Source organism: Scyliorhinus canicula, chromosome 9, assembly GCF_902713615.1.
Source record: "Scyliorhinus canicula chromosome 9, sScyCan1.1, whole genome shotgun sequence".
Lineage (NCBI taxonomy): Eukaryota > Metazoa > Chordata > Chondrichthyes > Carcharhiniformes > Scyliorhinidae > Scyliorhinus > Scyliorhinus canicula.
Genome location: NC_052154.1, coordinates 8,894,175 through 8,916,769, shown reverse-complemented (window position 1 = coordinate 8,916,769; position 22,595 = coordinate 8,894,175). Strand labels below are relative to the sequence as shown.

The following is a 22,595-nucleotide window of genomic DNA, read 5'->3' as shown; positions in this document are numbered from 1 at the left end:
GGCATGAGGAGCCATGGGTGAGGGGTGGGTGGCATTAGATGCCATGGGAGGGGTGTGGGCAGAGTGTGGGGCAAATAGGTGTGAGCGACGAGAACTTGAGGGTCTTGGTGTTTTTACTTTAACTGGGTTGTCCTACAGCACTGAGGCAGGGTTTCTAAGCTGCCTGGCTCAGCAACCCCTGTTCTGCCTCCAAACTTTCTCCCAGGTCAGCTCGCCCGATAAAAGATAATGGGAGTGGGGGGGGGGGGCAAGGTTTCCCCTCTTGATCGCAATTCAGAGAATCTAATTAGAAAGGTTAAGGCATGGATCGTTCAACGTTATTGTCTCCCTGGGCGACTGGACTGTTAACATTCACTATCTAGATTCACTGATGAAAAGTATTGAGGAGTGCTTGTTTCCCAAGGGACTGTACTCAGGTAACAGTAGGCTTCATAAGGGAACACCTTCTCAGGGGTTCGAGGCGACGAGGGGTTTGAATTTTAATGTTGCCTAATTTGAAATATTTCATATTTTAGTTCCAAATCCGGCTGCCTGGTAACACGCGGAGCAACAATGCATTGAAGAATTTGAGAATATCGAGCTTACTTTTTTCAGAGTGACGACCCCCTCCTGGGTTTGGGTGTCGGTTGTGATCTCAAACATACCCATCCCGTCTCCATCGATAATCTCGTACAGCGACCTGGCATTCTGTCCCACATCCCGATCATTGGCCTTGACCCTTCCTGCAACATCACCGACTGTCATGTCCTCCAGCACAGACAGATGGTAGAGACCTTGAAGGAAACCAAGATGATCAGCGATCACAAGTCAACCTTTATGAACAGACAAAATAGGAGCAGAAGTCGGCCAATCGGCCCCTCAAGCCTTCTCCGTCACTCAATATGATTGTGGCTGATCTGTTTGCGCTTTTAGTTCCACACTCCCAACTACTCCCAATAACCTCTGATTCCTTTGCTGAACAAGAATCAATCCACCCCACCTTATAAATATTCATGACTCTGCTTCCACTGCCTTCTGAGGCAGACAGTTACAAAGTTGCACAAAAAGGGGTGTGTGTCGGGAGGGGGGAGGGGGGGGGGGAATATATACTGAAGCTGTTGCCACAATATTTACAAATGACTGTCTTCCTGATCGCCCATGAGCAACTGGATTTGTTCTCTTCTGTTTCAATCAAGTTTATACATCAGCAACTCCAAATATCCATAATTATCTCTTTTTTTCTCTGGAGGGTGAAGGGGGTGACATGATGGTGGTCTTTTACATCAGTGGCTCTCAAAACGGGGCACGTGGGCCCCTGGGGGCCGTTCAAGATTTTCCAGGAGGTTTGCAAAAGAAAAGCGTGGTCGGCGGAGACGGGTCTGGTGAAGGAACGCAGACAGAAGTTAAGCGCGGTCTCCGATGTGCAGTACAAAGTGCGGTAGCTGACCTATCCAATAGGGAAACTCACACACAGGAACACTGAGAACAAAGATCACCAGATGGACCACGGTCAACAAGGCTGGTGCTGGGCGTATGGGGAGTTCAGCCTTGTTGAACAGGGGGAGCTTTTCAAAGATTTAGGCAATGCATACTGTGCAGTGAGAAGCAGGCACATCAACCTCACTGATACCTGCAAGTGAATATCTCGGGAGACATTTTGAGCCCAATCTCTCTGTCCGTGAGAAAGTCAGCACGGGCTCAAAATTCAGAGAGAAGTGAAGAATGTAATTCCGGCATGATTGGCTTTTGGAATCTTCCCTCTACCCCGTGGCAGTGGAATAGTGTGAATTACGGGGCAAGCCCGGGACCCTCATTTTAATAGCATGTCATTAGCGATCCATACCTTCACCCCCCCGCCACGGAATATTTACTGGGCCCATTTACAACCTGTACATAAATGTGAACCTGGCACCACCAACTCTGAGGGGGTTATCGGAGGTGAACACCCAGGCAGACATGATTCTCCAGGGTCTTCACCGTTCAGGGTGCATCTGAGAGTACGTTGGGAATACAGATAGGTTCAGATCAATGCCAGGGCTGGGGTTCAGTCACCCATTCTCGGGGAAGGGGGGTGGCTGCTAGTAGGTCTTAGCTTCCATTCACCCTCGGGGTGGCCCTTGCTTTACGGGGGTCTGGTGGTTGGTGTGCGGCATCGCTTCCTGTGTCCTCCTTACTGGGCTTCTGCTCAAATCAGCAATGAGGGAGTGCCCGTCCTTGCTGGGAGCCGGAACGTGAGTGACAGGAGGTGAAGACTGAGGGTCACCTCTGGTGGGGATTGGGGGGGGGGGGGGCAGCGGAGAGTGGTGGGGCATGAGAGACCAGGCTGCAAGGGCAGAGTGGGCGACTCAACAATGGTTTGATTCCCTGCCTCAACGAAGACGCTCCCACATGGTGAAGCGCAGCTGGACTGTGAGCTCAACCCCAAACTCAAATCTACTGACCAAGGGATTGAGTTCCACTGACCATCAATTGCACCTGTTTAGGAAGCATGTCTCTCAGGATTGGGTGTGTCGGGTTTGTGAAAGGGGAGAATGTGGGTGCCCTCTTGATGTGGGAATGTCATTCCCGTTGCAGGCTTTTCTCCAACCAGCTATGCTTCATCCGTCACAGCAGTGTTCAATTGATTGGAATGCGACCACAAAGCTCGAGCAATGCTCCAGGGTCTCCGACCCAAATTCCACCATGGTAGGTGGTTTCAATAAATAAAATCATTCACCCTTCATTGGCAATTCAACAGTGCCAATGAAATATGCAAAACTAAAGAGAAATGCCATTGATTTCAGTGCTAATCAAGCTGGCCGGTTAGCTTACATGGTTCGAGCATGGTGGTAATTACACCAAGGTCGCGGGCTCGATCCTGGAATGGTCAAGGGCACTAACCTGTCAGAAAACCAACAGGGTGGCTGCAATGCTTAAAATCTTCAGTCCCAATCAATGGATCCCCATGCTCAATCACGAGTTTACATCACAGGATACACGGAAGTAACCCCCCTCCCCCTCCCCCCCCCCCACCACCGCTTCATGGTCAAGTTTATAATCACTCATTCCATCACCTGCTGTGAGGGGGGGAGGGGGAGATTCTTTGAGGTGTCCCATAAAGATGCAGGCAGGGGTCCCATGCACCATCCACTTAATAGCCCTGTCACCAAGCGCAGGAGGTTGTCCAGGCACGTGTACCTGAAAAGGACAGGAGTGGGGACTTGAAAGAGTAAGAGGGGATGGTTTGAGACTCAGGGGGAAGCACATGAAATGAAAATGAAAATCGCTTATTGTCACGAGTAGGCTTCAAATGAAGTTACTGTGAAAAGCCCCTAGTCGCCACATTCCTGGAGCCTGTTCGGGGAGGCTGTTACGGGAATCGAACCGTGCTGCTGGCCTGCTTGGTCTGCTTTCAAAGTCAGCGATTTAGCCCTGAGGAGGAGGTGCCAGAGGAAGAGCAGGCTGAGAAGGCAGGCCTTTCTCAGGAATCCTCGCTGCTCACTTTGGTTTTCTTCTCTTTTTAGTGCACAATTCTGGAGAAGCGTGGAGTCTGTCGAGTTGGCGTTGCTACTCATAGCGAAACAGCACTGACAGGGAAGTGCCGCTGCACGCGACCAGGACCAGCGCCTTGCTGAGGAGGGGAGCCTGGGCCCTCAGCTGGCAGCGAGCAGCACCACGGCGGTAACAGTATCGTTTGATACTGTACCAGTCAAGGATCTTCCACTGTCAGTCCCCTATCTTCAAATGTTGGAACCACAGTGCCAGAGAAAACTGCCTGTCCTGGGATCAGTCTACCACCGTTGCCAAGTCCTGTAAGAGCTAGAACCGCAAGGAATAGGACACTCACTGCCAGTGGCCCCTAAAGTCGCCACCACTCTGAACCTCTAAGCCAGAGGTTTGTTTCTTACATGCTTAGAAATAGAACCAAGGGTAGACCATTCAGGCCTTCGAGCCTGCTCCGCCATTCATTATGTATGATCTGGGCTGATCATCAAATTCAATAACCTAGTCCCGCCGTCCCCCCATATCCTTTGATCATTTTAGCCCCAAGAGCTATATCTAATTCCGTCTTGAAATCACTCAACGTTTTGACCTCAATACTTTCTGTGGGAGTGAATTCCACAGATTCCCCACTCTCTTGATGAACAAATTTCTCCTCATCCCAGTCCTAAAAGGTTTACCCTTTATCCTCAAACTGTGCCCCTTGGTTCTGGACTCTCCCACAATCGGGAACACCCTTCCTGCATCTACCCTGTCCAATCCTGTTAGAATTTTGTAAGTTTTAATCAGATTCCCTCTCACTCTTCTAAAATCTGATGAATATAATCCTAACTAACTTAGCCTCTCGATGTCAGGGTCCCAGTGTGTTTCTCCATCTAATCTCCTGGGTGAAAAGTCTCTCTTCACTTTGTCAAACTGAGGGATCCTCATCACTGGGGAAGAGTGGCTGCTATAAGAGGCCTGAAGTGTTAGGAAAGGTTGCAGGATCTGGTGGTGAACAAATCAGCATTTATTGCAAATGCTATATCACAATGGTGCCCTATCTTAACTAGTCGTGTGGTCACCTGTGTCCTCTGGATTCCAGTTTCCTACACTTCCTAACCCTCACACCATGTCCAGGTGTATGGCCAGGATTCACAGTTGAGGTGAAGGCGGCCAATTGCCTTCCATGCCCCATTTCCTGAAATGACTTTGGTGGGCGTCCCCTGAGAAGGCATGGACCTTGAGGGTCCGGGCATACCTTTGAGCAGTGTTACCACCCTATGTTGTGTGGAGCTGGAGGTGCATCATTCACTGGGAGGAGAATCTCAGATGGTCTGGGCACCGATGGGGTCCACTGGGTGGAAGGCCCAAGAGCCAAACTCCTGCCGATCCTCTGACCTTCGGGTGCCCGGGGGTCCCTGTGCTCCTCCACGGGATATAGGGGGAGCTGGAATAAGATCCAGAAGCCCAGCTGTCCTCCGGTGCGGACACTCGTAGCCTGCCCCATGTGGCTAAAGCCCTCAGCTGTTGAGCAGGCATCCCCCACCATGGAGTGCATGTCCTTCACCAGGGTCTCCACTGCAGATGCCACTCTCGCAGTATTGGCCTCCGTGCGTCTGAGCGATGGCACCATCTCATCAGTCAGAGGGCGATTGTTTTCCTCCAGTTGTCCTTGCAGTCCAAGGAGAGATGGTGTCATCCCTTCTCTCAACTCTATCATCACAGTTCCATCAGCTCGGGGACTGGCAGACCCAGGGGCACATCATAGGCCAGGGATGGTGAGGAGAGATGGTGTCAACCCTCCGAGTGCCGGCTCCCTGGGACCTCCCTGCCTCCGCCTGCTGTGAGGTGCTCAGCTGTGAGTGACCCAGAAGCCTGCTTACTAGTTAATCCCACGGAGGTGTATCTGCGCTGGTGGAGGATGCGGGTGACAGCTATGACACCTCTTCGAAGGAGAAATTGAAGAAGTCTTCCTCTGAGCTGCTTGGTTGATCCAATCTTGGGTGACTGCCTGTGTTGACTTTGCAATTTCTCCTCGTGTCTGCGTGGGTTTCCTCCGGGTGCTCCGGTTTCCTCTCACAGTCTAAAGATGTGCAGGTTAGGTGGATTGGCATGTTAAATTACCCCTTAGTGCCCAAAGATGTGCAGGTTTTTTGGTGGGTTTATGGGGTTATGTGAATGGGGTGGGGTTGTGGGCCTCGGTGGGGCGCCCTTTCAGACAGTTGGTGCAGACTCGATGGGCCATATGGCCTCCTTCTGCACTGGAGGAATTCTGTGGATATTCCTGGGGGCGTGGGGGAGGTGAGAGGGAGGCACCATGGTGATGGGGTGGGCAGGGTACCATTGAGTTGGGGCAGCACAATGGGGGTGGGGTAGAACCATGGAGTTGAAGCAGTATCATGGGGGTGGGAAGGCACCATGGCGATGGGGACCTGCTTCATGACAGGTGGACAACCTCTGAGCTCAATGGGTGAGAGATCACCTCGGAGGTGCGAAGGGTGGGTGACGGGCTGCAGTGAGAAACTGGAGGTGGCAGACCACCCTGGCCACACGAAAAAGGTCATGCATCTTCTTCCTGCCCTGCTGCCCAATCTTCTTCTGCAGAGTGCTGGCACTGACCAAGGCAGCTATTGCTTCCCAAGTGGGGGTGGTGACCATACTGATGGGCAGCCTCCAGGAATGCGAGGAGGGTTCATATTGCTTCAGTAAAACGTTAAGCTAGCTTCCTGACTGCCATCCCCCTTGAATTGATCTGGAACAAGTGTTGGGGCGGTGTTTATATGGAGCTTCCCAATGATTACAACAATTACGTTTCCCCGGGACGACAGAATCAGCGGGAGGACGCCATAGCTTAGCGTGACTCTCGTGGGGTCAAAATCTGTTCTTAAAGTGGAGTAAGCGTCTATGAGAAATAGTTTCACTCCGGGTTTCTGACTGAAATTCACACTTTGCTAAAATTCCACTCCTAATTTATTAAAAACATTATTAGAACACTCTTTACATGCAGTATTTTCATATTAGGAAGTACAATACAGCATTATAATCTAAAATATTATTACTAATTCAGTTGAAAAGGAACCCTTCCACAAAAATGTTTGAGAGCAACTATTTTACATGATTATTTTAGGGCAGCACGGTAGCATGGTGGTTAGCATAAATGCTTCACAGCTCCAGGGTCCCAGGTTCGATTCCCGGCTGGGTCACTGTCTGTGCGGAGTCTGCACGTCCTCCCCGTGTGTGCGTGGGTTTCCTCCGGGTGCTCCGGTTTCCTCCCACAGTCCAAAGACGTGCGGGTTAGGTGGATTGGCCATGCTAAATTGCCCGTAGTGTCCTTAAAAAGTAAGGTTAAGAGGGAGCGTTGTTGGGTTACGGGTATAGGGTGGATACGTGGGTTTGAGTAGGGTGATCATGGCTCGGCACAACATCGAGGGCCGAAGGGCCTGTTCTGTGTTGTACTGTTCTATGTTCGATGTTCTATGATGGAGGCGTAGTCGATCAGGTCGATATAGAGAAGATATTTTCACAGTGGGAAAGTCCAAAGCTCAGGTTAGTTTTTTTTTCTGAAACCCATTTGTCTGGTCCGAACTTCATAGGGTGGGGGGGCCCATTAGCGACTCCTGTGGAAGTTGGTGGGGGCCTCATCTCATTGAGCACCTCAACACCAACTCTCTTTCTCAACTTAGGATCTTCGAGATGAGTCATGACCCAGACTCCACCTTGACCCATCGCCCATGGGCGACCCGACAACGACAAAAGAAAATGGTGGGATTCTCCACTCCAGCTGCAGTGAATGGAGATTTGGCTGGGTGCCCTTATCGCTGGGAGCAGGGCAGGCTGCAACGGGATAATCCCGGCTTGTGTAACCCACAATTTCCCTGTGTTGTGGAGCGAAACCGGCCAAGTCAAGCTTAGATTTTCAGGCCCTGAGAGCTTGACTTAAATACCGGGGAACTCTAACTACCACTAGTCACATTGATGTTGAGGATTACTGGCCATGGTTTAACCTTCTTGTATGGTTTGTGCCCAAAATCCTGCCTCTCGAATTTGTTGATATTTGGCCTCCTGTTTTGGAAGCTGCAACGCGATGAATTTTATGACACTCCACAAATCCAGGGAGCCTCAGACTAAATTTTCTGCTCAGTACTCTTATAAATTCACTGCCTGAATTTAAAGATTTACGATTTCTCTTCCATTACAAACCTAGACAACAGCTCCTCAAATCCATCAGACTATGCTACTGGAAGTAACTCGGATGGGCCAAAGGTTAACAGCATTAACCAGCCAGCTTATTATCATTGCCAGGAATTCGGCCGTTGAAAACAATTTTTTTTATCATAACCAATATTTTTTTTTCCGCAAGCCCCCGAAGCAGAATCTCACACAACATTAGATAAAACTGCCATTTCCCTGTTTCCGTCAATTCTAATCAAATAACTGCACAGATCCAAGACATGAAGAACATATGGGGTCAGATCTTCCAGTCCCAGGGGGTTTTGTATCCCGGAAGATGCACTGGGGGACCACCTCAGACATCCCCATGCAAAGTCTGCACGGGAATACCCAGGGAGGTTCATACTTCCAATGGGCAATTCTCTTGCACCTGGAACCATCTGAAAGTCCAATCCAAAATCATGGCCTCTGGATGCTTCTGACTATCTTAGCACAAGTTGGGATGATTAAACACACTTCAAACTCCTGGGCCACTGTGGTGTTGACTACACCGAAACCTCACGGTACCCACAACTACCCTGCCAACCACTAACAACTCCCCCCCCCCACACATGCCCATAACCAACTCTCACCCACCCTACATCTTCCCCATCACCAAAAACCCTCACAATCCCTCCCTCCTGCTTCCACCACTCCCCCAGACCAATTATCCCTTCACCCTTTGAGCACAGCTCGCCACCTGACTATCTGCTACTCCGACCCACCCACCTCACAACTAACCCTCCAACTGGATTGAAAATTGGTTAGCAGACAGGAAACAAAGAGTCAGAGTAAGTGGTTCTTATTTGGAGTGGCAGACAGTGACTAGTGGGTACCACAGGGATCAGTGATTGGGCCCCAGTTATTCACAATGTACATCAATGATTTGGATGGGGCAACTAAAGATAATCTTTCCAGATTTGCTGATGACATAAAACTTGGTGGGAATGTGAGTGGTGAGGGAGATGGTTAGAAGCTTCAAAGTGATTAGACAAGTTGGGCGCGAGCTAGCGCCCACATTCTGATGGAACCAGGGAGCAACGCGGTTGATAGATCCTGGGAGAGGCGTCCCCCAGGATTCCCGATGGCCTTGCAAGACCTAACCAGTTTAAGGACTCACTTAGCCATGCTCGTTCCGGATCTAACGGCCACCGGCATCAATCGGCCTTGCTGAGGAGACCCCAGCCAGGCGCCATTCAGCATTTATCCCCACAAACGGCGAGCAGGAGGAACGCTACCTGGAGGGGTGTCCGAGGTGGTCAGTGGCAAGGTGGTCGACATCCGGGCATGGTGGCACCCTAGCAGTGCTGGTGCCACTTGGGCACCTTGACACTGCCATCCTGGCAGTAACACTCTGGCACCATAGCATTGCCACCCTGGCACTGCCAAGGTGCCAGGTTGGCATTTTGCCTACACCGGTGGGTGGGGCCCAGAGATGCCCTGCCCGTGTGAGATGGAGTGCGCAGGGGCTGGGTGACCCCTTTATAGGTGGGTTGGGGCATTGGGAGGATCAGGGGGTTGAATTGGGGTCATTTAAAAATGGCATCCCGACCTCTTCTGCATGGTAGAGCTCCACTCGCTGGAGCTCTTCAGTGTAGAAATGAGGCATTCCCCCCACTCACCCTTCCCCCCGTTCCTTGTACATTCCTCCTTTGACATTACCTCCATTGTCTTCGTCAGGCTATTCACTGCCTCCTCACCTCTCACTCCACCCCAGTCAAACTTCAAGCCTTGTTGTGTTGGCTGCATGAGTCCCGCAGCACAGTGCTGCCCAGATAGACACTGGTGTCTGGCAGCAGAGGGAAAGGGAACCCCTGTACCCCCCTACCCCAGGCGTAGTACTGATCTGAGACATTGACACAGGAGGGTCCATGGGCCCAGCAGCACTGTGCTATGCACGAAGACCAGCTTGGTATGGAGATGGAGGGCAGGACCTGCCTGCCCCGACAGATTGGAGTACAGCGCACCAGGAGCAGCACAGGACTACGACCAAAAGTCTTTGTTGCAGTCATCTCAACGTCTCTGGTGAACTGCGGATAGCATTGTGCACCTTACTCTTTAACAATCGGGTTTGATGTGAAGTGATTTCCCGTTGGCGTGACGCACGATTGGAATTCTTGATGGGGCACAGCCGGGCAGCTGTTTTGATGAGCATTCATCAGATGCAAATGAATGCAAATAGCATTCGCGCACCTGTTAGTGGGATGACCGATCCACCATTTACCCGCCATTGGGAGAATTGTACCGCCATTTTAAGCTGGCAGGTTTCTGACATCTTGGGCCTTGCCAGAGTCACTGTGCACGCCCACCACCAAACCCGCCATGACAGGGTTGGGAGACTTCCACCCAAAGTCTTATATTCCAATGATCTCAAAATGGCCCAAGTCCCGCCCCAGCCAGAAGAACAGGGGGATGACATAGAACATAGAACATAGAACGATACAGCGCAGTACAGGCCCTTCGGCCCTCGATGTTGCACCGACATGGAAAAAAAAATCTAAAGGCCATCATGACATGACTTCCCAACAATCAAAGGTCAGTTGAAGCTGGACGAAAAGATTATCAACCGTCAGACTGACTGTAACCTGCCATCCCCAATCTTGGACGATAGACTCCTGAATTCCAACATTGCTACATTCAAGAAGTGTTTAATTAACTGCAAGAGATTTTGATGTATCTTTTTAAAATAATAATTCATGGGATCTCTGGTGAGGTCAACATTTGTTGCCCATTCCTGATTGTCCTCCCATCAAATGGCCATTTCAGAGTTATATGGCGGTCAGACGAGGCAGATTTCCTCACCCTGAGAACATTAATGAAGCAGATGCGTTTTTACAAGCATCAATGTTTGTTGTCATGGTCACCATTACTGAGACTAGCTTTATGCTCCAGGGTTTTAAAAAATAATTTAATTTAAACTTCCCAGCTCCTGTTTTTTTCTTCATTCATGGATGTGGGCGTCAGTGTTTAGTGCCCATTCATAAATGCCCTTGTTAGGTTATTTCAGAGGTCATTTGAGAGTCGAAAACATTGCTGTGGACCTGGGTTCACATGTAGGCCAGATCGGATAAGGTGCATTTGTGAATCTGAGGGGTTTTTCAACAATGGTTTCATGGTGACCAGATTTTTATTGAATTTGAATTTCACCAGCTGCAATGGTGGGATTTGAACCCGGGTACCCAGGGCATTAGCCTGGGTCTCTGCATTACTGGACCAGGTGACAATACCACAGTGCCACCACCTCCCCTATCCATATCTCCAGAACATTAGTCTGGCCCCTGTATTACGAGGACAGTGACATTACTCCAGCGATCAAAAATGCGTATGTAAATTTGAGTTCTTACTCTTTGGCTGTGATGGTCCAATAGGCACACATCTCTCGTGCACAAAGAATAACCAATTGGGAGAGGTACGAGAAGACTGGGAACAACCATGAGTTTGTGTCCTTGAGAAAAAAAATCTCAAATCAAAAAATAAATTTGTTTACGGTTTTCTCAAAGAAGAGGCAGTGGCCTAGTGGTATTGTCACTGGACTCATAATCCAGAGACCCAGGGTAATGCTTTGGTGACCTGGGTTCAAATCTCACCATGGCAGGTGGTGAAGTAAAAAAACCTGAAACTAAAAGTCTCATTGTCGGGGAAGCCCATCTGATTCACTAATGCCCTTGAGGGAAGGAAATCTTCCATCCATACCTGGTCTGGCCTACACATGACTCTTAACTGCCCCCTCAAGGTCGATTAGGGATGGACAATAAATGCCGGCTCAGCCAACAGCCCCCAAGTCCCATCAACTAATTTTTTAAAAGGTGCAAGCTGTAACAATGGCAACATTGGGCAAGATATTCCGCTAGTCAGGATTACAGCCAGATTGGTTGGAATTCTCCAGCCGTAGGGATTCTCTGGTCCCACTGGCGCACCCCCATCCGCGGGTTTCCCGATGGCTTTGTAGCCACCTGGGGTGGCCACGTCCTGATTCCAAAATGGATACTCGCAAAGAGTGCAGGGAAAAATGGACAGCACTAGAAAAACAAGCAGGTGCAAGGTTCCTGTGGATTGGAACCTGCAGAAACCAGACAGAAGTGAAACTATAAGCCATTAGCATAGTAATGAGCTATCTCCGGGGACAAAAAGGAACATTGAAACAATCGGTACCAGGACAGACTTCCCGGCGCCAGTGGAAGCTAAAACAAAGGCAGGCCGACGGTTACATAGAGCCCGCCCAACGATCAGGGAACCACCCCGTTATTGGAGAGAATCGATACAAAACGATTGGGACATGGTCCAATTAATTGGGACCAAGTCCAGGGTCCGCCCCGAAGTGCGGGAAACCCCTTGGGGTATAAAGCAGAGTCCCCAAGGTCAGTTTGCTCTCTTAGAAGCTCTTGAGAACTCTTAGGTTCTCCATCTTCACCTTGGCATTTGGCTCTCAGCGACGAGAGGCCCGCCAAGCACCAGCCAAGTAAGTCTAAGGTCAACGCATGCTACGAGATAGACGTTCCTAGCTACTATGCTATACCAGTTCGAAGCCAGCCGTATCAGAACCGGACAACGGTCATTGTTCCTCTGACTGAGTGGGCCACTCAAAGCTAAGTATAGGCTTTTAGTCGTAGTTGTAGTTTAGCGAGTAGAGTTTATGCATGAGTAATAATCGACTGTGTGTGTAAATAAATGTGTACTGATTTCAAACTTACTAACTGGTGTATCGAGTCATTGATCGGTATTCGGTTTGAACCTCGTGGTGGTACCAGAAAGATACCTGGCGATTCTTGAGCAAAGGTAATTAAAACAGAGCAAATTAAGGGAAAGCATAACGAGCAACAGCTTGGAAGGGCTTCAAAGGGAAACCTCTTTGACAAGCAGCTGGAGCACAGAATCCTGTCGCCAGCGAATGGTGCACTGCCGAGGAAACACGCGGCTGGGAATCAGAGAATCCCACCCATTGTTTCATTGGAGGCAGTTCAGAGGAGGGTATTACGATGATCCCCGGAATGGAGAGATTGTCTCATGAGCAAAGGTTAAACGGATTGGGACTCTACTCATTGGAATTTAGAAAATGAGACGTAATCTCATTGAAACATAGGCCCAACAGAGTAAATGCTGAGAGGATGCATCCCCTGGGGCAGCATGATAGCACAGTGGTTATCATAGTTGCTTCACAGCTACAGGGTCCCAGTTCGATTCCCGGTTTGGGTGACTGTCTGTGTGGACAGTTATGGGGATAGGGTGGAGGCATAGGCTTAAGTGGGGTGCTCTTTCCAAGGGCTGGTGCAGACTCGTTGGGCCGAATGGGCTCCTTCTGCGCTGTAAATTCTATGATTCTATGGTTCTATGAGAGAGTGTAGGACCAGAGGGCATCGTCTCAGGACAAAGGGTTGCCCATTTAAGACTGAGATGAGGAGGAATTTTGTCTTTCAGAGGGTTATGAGTCTTTGAAACTCTTTGCCACAGAAAGCTGTGGGGGCAGAGTCCTTGCATCTATCTAAGGCTGAGATAGGTAAATTCTTGATCAGTCAGGGAATCGAGAGTTATGGGGTAAGGTCAGGAAAGTGGACATGAGAAATGTCATGTCAGCCGTGATCCTATTGAATGGCAGAGCAGGAACGATGGGCCGAAAGGCCCACTCCTGTTCCTATTTCATATGATCCTGTGGTCTTAGTCCGATGTTAATGATCATTGAGAAAAAAAGAAAGAGTTGCTTTTCTATCGAGACACTCAGGAGCACTGGACCCCTTAAAGCACTTTGCAGCCAATGAAGTACTTCTCAAGCGCAGTCACTGTTACAAAATAGGAAATGCAGCAGCCAATTTGCACACAGTAAGGTCCCACCAACAGCAATACGGACCAATAGTTTGTGCAGGATTCTCCGCTGGTGGGATTCTCCATTCTGCCGGTAGCGCACTCACGCCCGTGGGTTTCCCGGTGGCGCGAGATGGCCACAATACCACAGTCAGGTGGCTGGAATGGAGTATCCCTTGGACGGTGAGGATGCGCCGCCGAGTAACACACGGCTGGCGGACCATCGAATCCCGCAGTTTCTGTTTTGTGATCCTGATTGATGGTGAATATTGGCCAAGGTTGTTAAATCAAGCTTTCGGAAATTTTACACATCTATTTTTAAATCTCACTTTTAAAATGTTTCCATGGGGTGTGGGCGCAGTTGGCATGGCCTGCGTTTTTTGCCCAGCCCTAATTGCCCTTGAACTGGGTGGTGGTGATCATGTTGAGAAAGAAGGAAGCTTTAAACGATTAATTTAACATCTTCTATGAAAATGAAGTGCTTTTCTGCAATAAGAATGAATATTGCTGTGTGTAATGTCAGGCTTAAAATTGAAGCTCTGTTACTTAATATATACATGGAAATAGTGCTTGCTATCTGACCACAAACATTTGGTCTAAAAGTTGAAGTAGACTCCTTGAGGTTTGGTGACCGACGGCTGAATAAGGCACCAATCAGCAGATAGCTGGATGAAAAAAGCTTTTGTTAAACCGGGAAACTTTTTGAAGGCTCATGTCACAAGTGTAACATTGGCACTAACCTGTAAAGGGTGTGAGGAGATGAGGTGAATCAGGACACCAGTTTTGAAGTTTAAAAGCTTGTAGGTTGGAGGAAAAAGGGGTTATGGGAAAGGGAAGGATGTTTGTGGCCCTGGGGATGATAGAGTTATGAGCTCGCAATGGTGTGGCCAGCCCAGCACAGTGAGTAAAGTTGGATAACTTGGCAGAAGCACGGTAGCCTTGTGGATAGCACAATTGCTTCACAGCTCCAGGGTCCCAGGTTCGATTCCGGCTTGGGACACTGTCTGTGCGGAGTCTGCACATCCTCCCCGTGTGTGCGTGGGTTTCCTCCGGGTGCTCCGGTTTCCTCCCACAGTCCAAAGATGTGCAGATTAGGTGGATTGGCCATGATAAATTGCCCTTAGTGTCCAAAATTGCCCTTAGTGTTGGATGGGGTTACTGGGTTATGGGCATAAGGCGGAGGTGTTGACCTTGGGTAGGGTGCTCTTTCCAAGAGCCGGTGCAGACTCGATGGGCCGAATGGCCTTCTGCACTGCAAATTCTATGATGATTACGGGACAGGAGCGGCATAGAAATGAAATCGGCAAAGTGACGAAGAGCACAGAGTAGTGGAGAAAGGATAGCTTTATTAATGGCCTGGCGTTGTCATGATGGGCCAAATGGCCTCCTTCCGTCTCCTATCATTCTGTTAGCCTATAAGGCAGGATGATGGGGTCTGTTGATGCTCCATTACACTGAAGTTGGCAGGTGAGACCCCTGGCATCACCATTTCTGAAGTCATTTGAAGGAGATGGGATAAGTTGAGAAGGCTATTACGAAAATAAAACAGATGCATAGAACACAACACAAATGCTAAATCTTCATAAGATGGGCTGGCTAGGCCTCAACTGGAGCACTGAGTCCAGTTTTGTTTACCAGACTCTAACAGGGGTGCAAGTGCTCAGAGAGGGCCCAGAAGAGATTTATGAGGATGATGCCAGGGATGAGGGACTTCAGCTCTGTGCAGAGACTGGAGGAACTAAGGTTGGTCTCCTGAAAACAGAGAAGGTTAAGAAATTCAAATCTTGAAAGGTTTTGAGGGAGCAGACGGAGAGACATTGTTTCTCCTGGTGGATACATATGTAACCAAGGGACACATATGTAAGGTAATTGGCAACAGTACTTGAGAAGAGGCAGAATAAAGCTACAGGTGCATTTCACAGACTTTGAACCTTCTGGAAGTCCAGACACCATAGTTTTAGCACCCGACAACAGTAATGAAAAGTCAGCTCCCTGCATGGATCTGAATGCTGGAGGATAGTGAAAACAGACATGGGCAAGGTCAACACCTTTGCCTTTCCTAATAGTTACCAAGGTAAGATCTGTCACATCTACTGGCCAAGTAACATTTGGAATGGGGGCCTGTAAAAGAAGGCTGGTTGACACAGGATTGTCCTTGAAATGTCAGATAAGGTGGCTCAGACACGTGCTAAGTATGTTCCAGGAGCGAACCCGATAGGTTGCTCTAAGGTGGACACCCAGCTGGGAAACGTAAAGGGGGAAGGCCAAAAACAACAAGGTGTGGGACTGCAGGGACTGAACTGGAAGAGATGGGGCGAGGCATAAGTCACAGCACAAGAAAGGGCTTGATGGAGGTAAATTGTTGCGGCCTTATGTCCCATCGGGACAAGGCGGGTAACTAACTAACTACTTAACCAGAGGAATGTTTTGTGCGGCGAGTTATTATGATCTGGATTGCAATGTCTTAAAGGGCAGTGGAAGCTGGTTTCGTCATCACTGTCAAAGGGAAATGGATAAAAACCTTAGAAGAAAAATAAATGCTGGTGCATTTTTGTAGCACCTTTCCCAACCCCAAAGTACTTTACAGTCAATGAAGTACTTGTTCATTGTGGTCACTGTCGTAACGTGGGAAATGCTCTGTGGGGAAAGAAAGGTTCCGTTGAGGGATAGGGCGGATAAGATTGTTCCCAGTTGGGGAGCTGTGTCAAGGAGCCAATGCAGACAGACGGACCTCTTGTGGTATTTCTTTTCATCATTTGTATTGATGAAGGGAAATTAAAATCAGAAAACGTGTTGGCGGGGAGTAGATAAATCTCCAAATGAATTTCTGCTTCAATAGAGGGTTGGGGTGAAGACATGTTGGGGTCAGATTGACCCCCCCCCCCCCCCCCCCCCCCCCCCCCTCCCCACCCCGGCTAAAGTCCATTTTGCCTTCTATTAACTTCAGAATTTTCCCCTTCATCTCCCAAAGGACATCTGAGTCACTGGAATATGAAATCTAATGGTAACACCTTAAATATAGACCCGCAGTCATGATCACTGGTATCTGGAACGTTAATGGGGATTTCACCCACCATGGAGTCCTCCTGGTAGGCAACGCTCCAGAGCAAGACCATGCTTTTGGAAAACTGGCCGGCCTGGATTATGCTTTATCGTGTGGTGGAGTGCATGTATAAAATCTGTAGGCCTGTGTAAACATTGTAAAACAATCATTGCCTACTTGTGAATTGAAGGCACATTTTTCTTTGTGTTCACATTCAAGAGAGTCAGTCAGGCCTAATGATGTATTCAACAATACAGTCAGCAATTATTTCACATGCGTAAAGTCGCATAGTCCCAGAGGACCAGGGGCTGGTTTAGCACAGGGCTAAATAGCTGGCTTTTAAAGCAGACCAAGGCAGACCAGCAGAACGGTTCAATTCCCGTACCAGCCCCCGAGAACAGGCACCGGAATGTGTCGACTCGGGGATTTTCACAATAACTTCATTTGAAGCCTACTTGTGACAATAAGCATTTTAATTTCATTCATTTTCATTTTCAGGACCATAGGCTGCTTTCCCCTTGAAGAGAGAGCTGACTGGTAGTGATTTAACCTGAGGATCACCACACCTCATGCGAGGGGAAAGGTTACAAAGGCCGGGCCTTCATGAATATCCTCAGCCGGTACGGGAATTGAACCCACGCTGTTGGCCTTGCTCTGCATCACCGACCAGCTGTCCAGCCAACTAAGCTAAACAGGGTAAAGAACAGCACAGAAGGTGGCCAATAAGCAGCACAGTAGCACAGTGGTTAGCACTTTTGCTTCACAGCACCCAGGTTCGATTCCTGGCTTGGGTCACTGCGCGTGCGTAGTCTGCACGTTCTCCCCGTATCTGCGTAGATTTCCTCCGGATGCTCCGGTTTCCTCCCACAAGTCCCGAAAAACGTGCTTGTTAGGTGAATTGGAGATTCTGAATTCTCCCTCTGTGTACCCGAACAGGCGCCAGAATGTGGCGTCTAGGGGCTTTTCACTGTAACTTCATTGCAGTCTTAATGTAAGCCTACTTGTGACAATAAATATTTATATTATAATAATTATCATGCCTGTGTCACTTCTCTTGTAGAGCTATCAAATTGGTCCCATTACCCAGACCCTTTCCCACTGGCCTCTAAGTGTCGTCCTTCCAAGTATTTATCCAAGTCTCCATTGAATAGGGGGAAGCAAACAATAGGAATGGTGAGGAGAGGGGAGGAGAGGATTGGGGGAGAGTAAATGAGAAGTAAATTGCGAGGATTAGCGAAAAGCAGCAGAGGCAAGGAGCGGGGAAGAGAGGACAGGACCTCGAGGCAAGGGTATAAAGGAGAGGAGAGCAGCGAAGAGGAGAGAGAGATAAGTGGGGGAGGGGAGAAGGATGAAGAAGAGAGTAATAGAGGAACGGAGAGGAAGGGGTAAAGACGGGAATGAGGAAATGGGAAGAAAGAAGGGGTAGAGAAGAGGAGAGTGGAGAGGAAAGGTGAGAAGTGAATGTAGGAGATGAAATGAGAGAAAAAAAGATGAAAGAGAGCACAGCAGAGGAGCAAAAAGACAAAGAGGAGTTTGACATACCACAGCAAATTTTGAAGCAATGTGATTGAATAACTGTTAATTTAATGAAGGTTACGTTCTGAAACTTCCCTTTGTTACAGTGTTGGCAATGTCAGGAGCACTCACAGAGAAACAATTATATTTTGAAGCCAGCACAGAAATAATGAAAAAGGATGTTCGCGCTCTTATTTAGATGCAATTATATTTTATTATTAATTGAAAATCTTTCAGCTGCAGTCGTTGGGAAACATGTTTTATATTCCCGACAAGTTAAGCTCCTAAGGTGGCTGTGTATTATTCCCACCACACACTGCATTACAAGAGTGCAAGGTCACCAAAGCATTTTTGAGGCTGGAAAATATTTAATTAAGCAACAATGGAATCATGCCCAGAAAGCCGAAGGAATAGGCCATTGAAATACAGGTCAAACATTGAGGCCAGGGTTTAACCTCAATTCCGTTGCAGTAAGAGTGGTTTTTCTACAAACCAGCCACACCATGGGAATTTAGGATTGAATGAACGATTATTCGCCCATATGGGGAGAATTTCACAATTGAACAAGTTGGTAGAGAGATAGGAAAGAAAATGAGAGCAAATTATCATAGAATCATAGAATTTACAGTGCAGAAGGAGGGCATTCGGCCCATCGAATCTGCACCAGCCCTTACAAAGAGCACCCTACTGAAGCCCATGTATCTCCCCTATCCCCGTAACCCAGTAACCCCCACTTAACATGTTTTGAACACTAAGGGCAATTTAGCATGGCCAATCCACCTAACCCACACATCTTTGGACTGTGGGAGGAAACTGGAGCACCCGGAGGAAATCCACAGGGAGAACACAGGGAGAATGTACAGACTCTGCACAGACAGTGACCCAGCCGGGCATCAAACCTGGGACCCTGGAGCTGTGAAGCAACTATGCTAAACAATATGCTACCATGCTGCCCCAATTAGAATATTTGCATCAGTTTCCAACAACCTGTGGCACGGTGGCACAGTGGTTAGCCCTGCTGCTTCACAGCTCCAGGGTCCCGGGTTCGCTTCCCAGCTTGGGTCACTGTCTATGCGGAGTCTGCACGTTCTCCCCGTGTCTGCGTGGGTTTCCTCCGGGGGCTCTGGTTTCCTGCCACAAGTCCCGAAAGACATGCTGTTAGGTAATTTGGACATTCTTAATTCTCCCTCTGTGTACCCAAACAGGTGGCGGAATGTGGCGACTAGGGACTTTTCACAGTAACTTCATTGCAGGTTTAATGCAAAACGGAAAAGATTGGCGAACGTAATCCCAGGTCCTTTACAGGCCAAAGCAGCAGACATTATAATTGGGAAGAAAGAAATGACCAAGATAGTAAACAATTACTTTACTATCTGTCTTCATGATAGAAGGGGCAAGTAAAAACTTTCCCGTCCTTCCCACAGGCGGGATCTTCTGGTTCCGCTGATGGCGACACCCCAAAGCACGCCCCCACCCCCCCGTGGCAGAGATAGGGGGCGCGCAAAACCCCACGGACATTAGCGAAACCAAAAGAACCTGCCACTGACCAATGGCCCACCTCCTCCCCAACGGGAACAGAATATCGTGCCCACTGTGTATTCGGATTTTCAAGGGGAAAAAAATTTGATAAGGTGCCATATAAAATTCTATTGCACACAAATTGGGCTCAGGGGATTAAAAAAATTATATATTAACATGAATTGAGAATTGGCCATCCAACAGACAACAGAGAATAGGAATAAATGGGTTGGGAGGTGTTGACTATCTGGTACCACAAGGATCAGTGCATGGTTCACGTTCTGTTCAATGTTCACAAGTATAGCTGCAGGCTACTGCTACCCGCACTCAATTAGAATATTTGCAACAGTTTCCAACAACCTGCAGCATGGTAGCACAGTGGTTAACACTGTTGCTGCACAGCTCCAAGGTCCCGGGTTCAATTCCCAGCTTGGGTCACTGTGCGGAGTCTGCACGTTCTCCCTGTGTCTATGTGGGTTTCCTCCGGGTGCTCTGGTTTCCTCCTACAAGTCCCAAAAGACGTGCTGTTATTTGGACATTCTGAATTCTCCCTCTGTGTACCCGAACAGGTGCCGGAATGTGGCGACTAGGGGCTTTTCACAGTAACTTCATTGCGGTGTTAATGTAAGCCGACTTGTGACAATAAAGATTATATTAATAATCCCCCTCCCACAACTCCTGTACCGATACATTGCTGATTATTTTGGTGCCGTGTCATGTTCTTGCCCACACCTGGAAAAATTCATCAACTTCACTTCCAGTTTCCACCCCTCCATCACTTTCACCTGGTCCATCTCAGACACTTCCCTTCCCTTCCTTGATCTTTCTGTCTCCATTTTCGGCAATGGTCTATCCACTAATATCCATTACAAGCCCACTGACTCCAACAGCTATCTGGACTACAGCTCCTCGCACCCTACACCCTGTGAGGACTCCATCCCTTTCTCTCAACTCCTTCACCTCCGTCGCATTTGTTCCGATTATGCCACTTTCCAAAATGGTGCTTCAAAAATGTGTTCCTTCTTCCTCAACTGTGATTTCCCACCTCCAGTTGTGGACAGGGCCCTCAACAGTGTTCGCTCCATCTCCCGCACTCCTCCACTCCCTTCCAGAACAAGGATAGAGTCCCCCTCGTTCTCACATTTCATCCCACCAGCTTCTGTATGCAAAGCATAATCCTCCACCATTTTCGTCAATTCCAAACAAGGACTCCTACATCAGACTCCTAGTTATTGACTGCAGTTCCGCCTTCAACACCATAATCCCAGCCAAGCTCATATGAAAGCTCCAAAACCTCGGACTTGGCTCCCCACTCTGCAACTGGATCCTCGATTTTCTGACCAACAGACCACAATCAATAAGAATGAACAACAACACCTCCTCCACAATAGTCCTCAATACCGGGGCCCCGCAAGGCTGCGTACTTAGCCCCTACTCTACTCCCTGTACACACACGACTGCATGGCAAAACTTGATTCCAACTCCATCTACATGTTTGCTGACGATACGACCATAGTGGGCCGAATCTCGAATAACGATGAGTCAGAATACAGGAGGGAGATAGAGAACCTAGTGGAGTGGTGTAGCGACAACAATCTCTCCCTCAATACAGGCAAAACTAAAGAGCTGGTCATTGACTTCAGGAAGCAAAGTACTGTACACACCCCTGTCAGCATCAACGGGGTCGAGGTGGAGATGGTTAGCAGTTTCAAATTCCTCGGGGTGCACATCTCCAAAAATCTGTCCTGGTCCACCCACGTCGACGCTATCACAAAAAAGCACAACAGTGCCTATACTTCCTCAGGAACTAAAGAAATTCGGCATGTCCACATTAACCCTTACCAACTTTTACAGATGCACCATAGAAAGCATCCTATCGGGCTGCATCACAGCCTGGTATGGCAACTGCTCGGCCCAGGACTGCAAGAAACTTCAGAGAGTCGTGAACACCGCCCAGTCCATCACACGAACCTGCCTCCCATCCATTGACTCCATCTACACCTCCCGCTGCCTGGGGAAAGCGGGCAGCATAATCAAAGATCCCTCCCACCCGGCTTACTCACTCTTCCAACTTCTTCCATGGGGCAGGAGATACAGAAGTCTGACAACACGTATGAACAGACTCAAAAACAGCTTCTTCTCCACTGTCACCAGACTCCTAAATTACCCTCTTATGGACTGACCTCATTAACACTACACCCTGTATGCTTCATCTGATGCCGGTGCTTATGTAGTTACATTGTATATCTTGTGTTGCCCTATTATGTATTTTCTTTTCTTCCCTTTTCTTCCCATGTACTTAATGATCTGTTGAGCTGCTCGCAGAAAAATACTTTTCACTGTACCTCGGTACACATGACAATAAACAAGTCCAATCCAATCCAATCCAGCATGATACCACCACCAAACACATCTTCCCTTCACTCCCTCTGTCAGCATTCCGCAGAGACTATTCCCTCCGAGACAATCTAGTCCACTCCTCCACCATACCCTGTACCTCTCCCATCACCCATGGCACCTTCCCATGCAATCGCAGAAGGTTCAACACCTGCCCCTTTACCTCTTCCATGCTTAACATCCCAGGCCCAAAACACTCATTCCAGGTTGAGCAGCGTTTCACTTGCATCTCTTCCAATCTGGTCTACTGCATTCGCTGCTCCCAATGTGGTCTCCTCTATATCAGAGAGACCAAACGCAAATTGGGTGTTCACTTTGCTGAGCATCTTCGGTCTGTGCGCATTCAGGACCCTGACTTTCCTGTTGCTTGCCATTTTAAAAAAGACCCTGCTCCCATGCCCACATGTCTGTTCTTGGCCTGCTGCAATGTTCCAGTGAAGCTCAACGCACACTGGAGGAAAAACATCTCATCTTCCGGTTCGGCACGCTACAGCCTTCCGGCCTGAACATCGAATTCAACAACTTCAGATGATCAGCTCTACCCCACCTCGACCCATTTGTTTTCATCCCATTTCATTTTAACTGTCTTTTACCATTTCTTTTTTTCTTAATATATATTTAATTCCACCCCCCCCCATCTTATCCGCCTTTCCTTCACCTTTTTCCTCTTTGCTTC

The 22,595-nt window shown here is 48.6% G+C and overlaps 1 protein-coding gene across 2 annotated transcripts in view; it reads right to left on the bottom strand.

The window, feature by feature from the left end:
* The window catches only part of cdh8 (cadherin 8), a 264,118-nt gene that overhangs the window by 65,364 nt on the left and 176,159 nt on the right, over window positions 1-22,595 (bottom strand). For both annotated transcript variants that reach the window (XM_038806240.1, XM_038806241.1), the window contains exon 6: window positions 586-773. In XM_038806240.1, the coding sequence (XP_038662168.1) occupies window positions 586-773 (188 nt within the window). The remainder of the gene's footprint in view (window positions 1-585; window positions 774-22,595) is intronic.